The following is a 6,000-nucleotide window of genomic DNA, read 5'->3' on the forward strand; positions in this document are numbered from 1 at the left end:
CATAGGTCCCTTGCAGTCGGAATCAGGGGAATTTATAATGGGGAACAAAGAAATGGCAGACCAATTAAATACATATTTTGGTTCTGTCTTCACAAAAAGGAGGACACAAATAACCTCCCAGAGATGTCGGGGAACATAGGGTCTGATGAAAGGGAGGAACTGAAAGAAATTAGTATTTGTAGGGAAATGGTGTTAGGGAAATTGACGGGATTGAAGGCCGATAAATCCCCAGGGCCTGATAATCTACATCCTAGGGTACTTAAGGAAGTGGCCATAGAAATAGTAGATGCATTGCTGATCATCTTCCAACATTCGATGGAATCTGGAACAGTACCCATGGATTGGAGGGTAGCTAATGTTACCCCACTATTCAAAAAAGGTGGTAGAGAGAAAACAGGGAATTACAGACTGGTAAGCTCGACATCGGTAGTGGGGAAAATGCTAGAGTCCATTATAAAAGATGTAATAGCAGAGCACTTGGAAAACAGTGACAGGATCGGACAAAGTCAACATGGATTTACAAAAGGTAAATCGTGCTCGACTAATCTACTGGAATTTTTTGAGGATGTAACTGGTAAAATAGATAAGGGAGAACCAGTGGATGTGGTGTATTTGGACTTTCAAAAGGCTTTCAATAAGGTCCCGCATAAGAGATTAGCGTGTAAAGTTAAGGCACATGGGATTGGGGGCAAGGTATTGACTTGGATAGAGAACTGGTTGGCAGACAGAATGCAAAGAGTTGGAATAAACGGGTCTTTTTCCGAGTGGCAAGCAGTGACTAGTGGGGTACCGCAGGGATTGGTCCTTGGATCCCAGCTATTCACAATATATATTAATGATCTAGACAAGGGAACTAGATGCAATATCTCCAAGTTTGCAGACGACACAAAGCTGGGTGGGCGTGTGTGCTGTGAGGAGGATGCCGAGAAACTCCAGGATGATTTGGACAGGTTAGGCGATTGGGCAGAAGCATGGCAGATGCAATATAACATGGGTAAATGCGAGGTTATCCACTTTGGTGTCAAAAACAGGAAGGCAGATTATCTGAATGGCAATAGATTGGGAGAAGGGGAAGTGCAACAAGACCTGGGTGTCCTTGTGCACCAGTCGCTGAAGGTAAGCATGCAGGTGCAGCAGGCGGTTAAGAAGGCAAATGGAATGTTGGCCTTCGTAGCGAGAGGGTTTGAGTACAAGAACAAGGATGTCTTGCTGCAGTTGTACAGGGCCTTGGTGAGACCACACCTTGAGTATTGTGTGCAGTTTTGGTCGCCTTATCTGAGGAAGGATGTTCTTGCCATGGAAGGAGTTCAGCGGTGATTCACCAGGCTGATTCCTGGGATGGCAGGAATGACGTATGAGGAGAGATTGGGTCGATTGGGCTTATACTCGCTGGAGTTTAGAAGAATGAGAGGGGATCTCATTGAAACTTATAAAATTCTGACAGGATTGGACAGACTAGACGCAGCAAGGATGTTCCCGATGGTCAGGGAGTGCAGAACCAGGGGTCACAGTCTAAGGGGTAAGCCATTCAGGACAGAAATGAGGAGGAATTTCTTCACCCAGAGAGTGGTGAACCTGTGGAATTCTCTACCACAGAAGGCAGTAGAGGCCAATTCATTAAATATATTCAAGAAGGCATTGGATATATTTCTTAAGGCTAAAGGGATATGGGGAGAAAGCAGGGACAGGGTACTGAATTTGGATGATCAGCCATGATCGCATTGAATGGCGGAGCAGGCTCGAGGGGCCGAATGGCCAACTCCTATCTTCTATGTTTCTATGTAAATATTGAAAACAAATAAAGCATCTGTAAAGAGAAAAGATAAGTTAACACTGAGTGTCACACTTTGTCAGAACCAGATTCTGATTGTTGCACCCAAAACATTTACTGGCTATTTACAGATGCTGACTGTTGTGCGGTGTATTATAATAAGCATTTCTGCTTTTGTTCTAAAGATAGATGTGCCCCCTTCCTTGGATAAAGGTATTTATACAAGAGGGATAAAAAAGTGATATATCTCGTTATATATAACAGATTAATCATAGACTGTTACAGTATAGAAACAGGCCCATTGTCCGATCACGTTTGCTCCAGTCTTCTCTATGTCATCTAGTCTAATCTCACTTTCCATATTCCTCATTGCAATCCATTATCTAATGCTCTTATAAAATAACTAGCTGGAGTGCCCGGCGGTGCCGAGGTTTTTTTTGAGGGCATGTTATGAAAAGTAGAAATAATTTTTATACATATATAAATGAGTTTGTCTGTCTGTGTGGAAGAGAGGGAGACAGACGGAGGGAGACAGACGGAGAGAGTGAGGGAAGGAGATACAGAAGGGAGGAAGACACCCCGGGGAAGGGGCTGGACTCAGAGCCCAGCGGGTGAAGAAGGGCGGCCGCCATTGTGAGGTCGACGGGAAGTTTGAATTGCGGCGGCCGAAGGAAGGAAGAAGGCGAGCTCTCCCTCCCTCTCCCACCCCTTCACACTTTCCCTCCCTCACCTTCCCTGCCCCTCTCTTTCCCTGCCCCCGACTCACCTCGGTACCAGAACGGAGTCAGTCCAACACCGGGAGGCCGGGTGCCCATTGCTCAGAAGCGAGCCCGGGATTCCTCATGTTTAACCAGGCGGGCCTTTGGACCCGGTTGGCCGGGCGGCAGTCGAAGGCCTTTCGCTCCGGATTCGTGTCCGAGAGCCCGGCGGGTGAAGAAGGGCGGCCGCCATTTTGTGAGGTCGGAGGGAGAGAGAGAAAGAAAGAGAGAGAGAGAAAGAGAGAGAAAGAGAGAGAAAGAAAGAGAGAGAAAGAGAGAGAAAGAGAGAGAAAGAGAGAGAAAGAGAGAGGGGGGGTGGGAAAGGAGAGAGAGCCACCGCTCCTCCGGTCGATGTGTTGCGGGCCGACCCCTGATGAGCGCCCGATCCGCTGAGCCGGAGCCCTTGCCACTGCTCCCCTGTCTCTTGGGCCGCGTGGTTCTCTGTTTTCCCGCACAGCCGGCCAGAGAGAAGAAAAACAAAAGAGATGGAGAGACGCGACTGAGTAAACGATGTAATTTAAAGCAGCCTCTCCCCCGCTAAAAAGCGAGAGCCGGAGGGAGATTTTGCGGGTTAAGTAGGGCGGCCGCCAGCACTTTAGGCCCGGCTGGTCTTTAACGGCCGCCACTCACCTCAGCTCAGCTCCCGCTTGGCAGTTTGAAGGATTAGGCCCCGCCCACAAATGCCATGAAATGCCCCCCCCCCCAATTGGTCAACCATCACGTCACTCAACGCTAATGAGTGGTAGGATTGGTCAACCGCTAATGAGCGGATTTTTGAACGTTTTTTGTATATTGTCCAAACAATTTTTGTCTGACCAAAAAGTAAATACGCCTATGACACTCCCCTGATCATCAGCTTTCTTTTGATACATCATGTGTAGGTGCGCTCTATAACTTGAGTGTATAGCAGACAGTCAGCACTATCCATATAGAGAGAGATTTATGAATTCTACTTCAGTAATGTACTTTGGCAAAGAATTTTATATCCCAATTCATCCTGGAGTAAAAGGTTAAAAAAAAACTTGCCCTTTAGCTGTTTTTGCGATAATCTTAAATTTGTGCCCACATGTCTCCTAGTTTTGTTAATTAATTGAAACATTAAGCTGTGGGAGTAATTTTAAGCTAATCCACCTTGTGGGAAACTGGTCATTTAATGCATAAAATTTTCTGACAGGATTGGATTGGCCAGTCATTTTATACTCCTTCTGATTCCGATTTTACTTTTCATGGACTTCAATTGCTAACCCGATCTGTCAGTATCCTGCCAGGAAATTTAGGTTCAAATTAACACCCACTCCCCGCTCTCTTTCACAGATACTGATGAACAGTAAATCAACAATATAAATAGAATGCTGAATTAAATAGCAAAAACAATAGAGTACAAGGTAGAGGGAGTTATGCTTCAACTATACAGTGCCTCTGGTCAGACTACAATTTGAGTGCTCTTCCACTTCCAGCCAGAGATGGATAAGAGACATTCAAGGCCTTTAAGCAGTTCAGAATCAGGAAATCGATTCATATCAGGAAATTGAGTTTGAGGAAAGATTAGAGAAACTTGTGACTTTTCTACATTAAAAAGTGTTTTTTTTCCCCTCTCTTAGGCAGTCCCTCAGAACTGAGGATGATTTGCTTCCACATTAAAAATGAGTTCGCAGGTGTCTGATGAGTCCAATGTGGGACCTACAGTTTCTGTCAGAGATGGGGCAGACGGTGGTTGAAGGGGCGGGTGGGTGGGGTGCTTGGGTTGATGTGCGCTCGGCTTCCGCTTGCTCCCGGCGAAGAGACTCAAGGTGTTCGGCGCCTTCCCGGATGCTTCTCCTCCACTTTGTGCGGTCTTGGGCCAGGGATTCCCAGGTGTCGGTGGGGATATGACACTTTTTCAAGGAGGCTTTGAGGGTGTCCTTGAAGCGTTTCCTCTGCCCACCTGGGGCTCTCTTGCCATGTCGGAGTTCCGAGCAGAGCACTTGTTTTGGGAGTCTCGTATCGGGCATGCGGATAATGTGACCCATCCATCGGAGCTGATTGAGCGTGGTCAAAGCTTCGATGCTGGGGATGTTGGCCTGAGCAAGAACACTTGCAGTTACCCCTCTATATACAGGCAGAGAAGAATTTTGAAAATGTAAATCTAGAACACTACTTCAAGATAAATAACAACAGAAAATGCTGGAAAAACTCAGCAGGTCAGGCAACATCCGTGGAGAGAAATTGGAGTTGACGTTTCGGGTTGGACCCTTCTTCAACCCGAAACGTCAACTCAAATTTCTCTCCACGGATGTTGCCTGACCTGCTGAGTTTTTCCAGCATTTTCTGTTGTTATTTCGGATTTCCAACATCTGCAGTATTTTGCTATCGTACTTCAAGATAAATTATAACATTAGGTCAAGGAGGTACAAGATCAAACTAGTAAAAAGCCAATTTGGGACCACGATTAGAAATTACTTTTTCCACACGCTGTAACCACAACATGGAATAGAGCAGTGGAAATTAATACCCAGGAATGACTAACAAAACAATGATGCTACAATGCGGGGTGGGAAAGAGTGAGAGTTATTGTTCCTTTCTAAATGGAAGAGTTATGATGGGCCAAATAGTCTTCATCACTGTTATATAGCCTGTAAACCACTGCATACTTCCAGCATATATTTGGGATAGTCTGATCAACAGTTGTGCAGTTTTTTTTTTATTCTAGTACCCCAAACACAACTTTTCTTCTCTACCTCCCTTGACAAGTAGCTGACACAAAGTGAATTTACAGGATTCTGGATTTCTAGATTGAGAACAAGCCTATAATTTCTGGGATGAAATAGAATTTATATTATGTACACTCCATTTTGTATTTATATATCTGGTTGTTCGGACAGTGCTTCTCCTAAATTACAGACACCAAGACATAGTCACTCCAAAGACGTCTAACTTGACAACCCCTTACTCAACATTTGTTTCATATCACTACTTACTGACAGGATAGGATGTATTTCGAAATACAAAAGAAAGTTAATTGTATACTGTTTCAACTCTTTCCATTCCAGAATCTTTTATTGCAGACGGCTTTTTAGAAGCATACATACTTTGCGCATACTATGAACGCGTCCTTTTCTGATACGCTGAAGACATATCATTTGCCGATTATTTTCATGAAAATTATATAACAAAGCAATTTTGGTTGTAACCTGTCGACTGACATGCCTAGGCGCTCCGTTTAACTCATTCACTTCCGCGGTTAATATTACCCACAAACGCTACTTGTAATTACCTGCCCGATTTTCTTTTTCTTTGCAGCTGCACCCCCGCTGTTCCCCGGACTTGTCGGTCTTTTCTTATTACGGTGTTTGGTGGGAGTCGAAGCCGCCACTAGCACAGGCGATACCACCGCCGCCATTCTTTTCACGTATCGATAACACCAAGGAAACGGAATCAGTACGTCATTGCGTCACGCCTAAAAAAAAAGTGACGTTCCCTGGTATTTAAGCA

At 45.0% G+C, this 6,000-nt stretch overlaps 1 protein-coding gene across 1 annotated transcript in view; it reads right to left on the reverse strand.

Moving 5' to 3' along the window:
* The window catches only part of ino80c (INO80 complex subunit C), a 53,157-nt gene extending 47,173 nt beyond the window's left edge, over window positions 1-5,984 (reverse strand). Inside the window, exon 1 of the mRNA XM_085988176.1 lies at window positions 5,783-5,984. Coding sequence (XP_085844302.1) covers window positions 5,783-5,908 — 126 coding nt within the window. The 5' untranslated portion in view covers window positions 5,909-5,984. The remainder of the gene's footprint in view (window positions 1-5,782) is intronic.
* Window positions 5,985-6,000: the final 16 nt, after the last annotated feature.

The sequence above is a fragment of the Somniosus microcephalus genome, chromosome 5, assembly GCF_052327205.1.
Source record: "Somniosus microcephalus isolate GS21.2 chromosome 5, FLI_Smic_1.0, whole genome shotgun sequence".
Taxonomy (NCBI): Eukaryota; Metazoa; Chordata; class Chondrichthyes; order Squaliformes; family Somniosidae; genus Somniosus; species Somniosus microcephalus.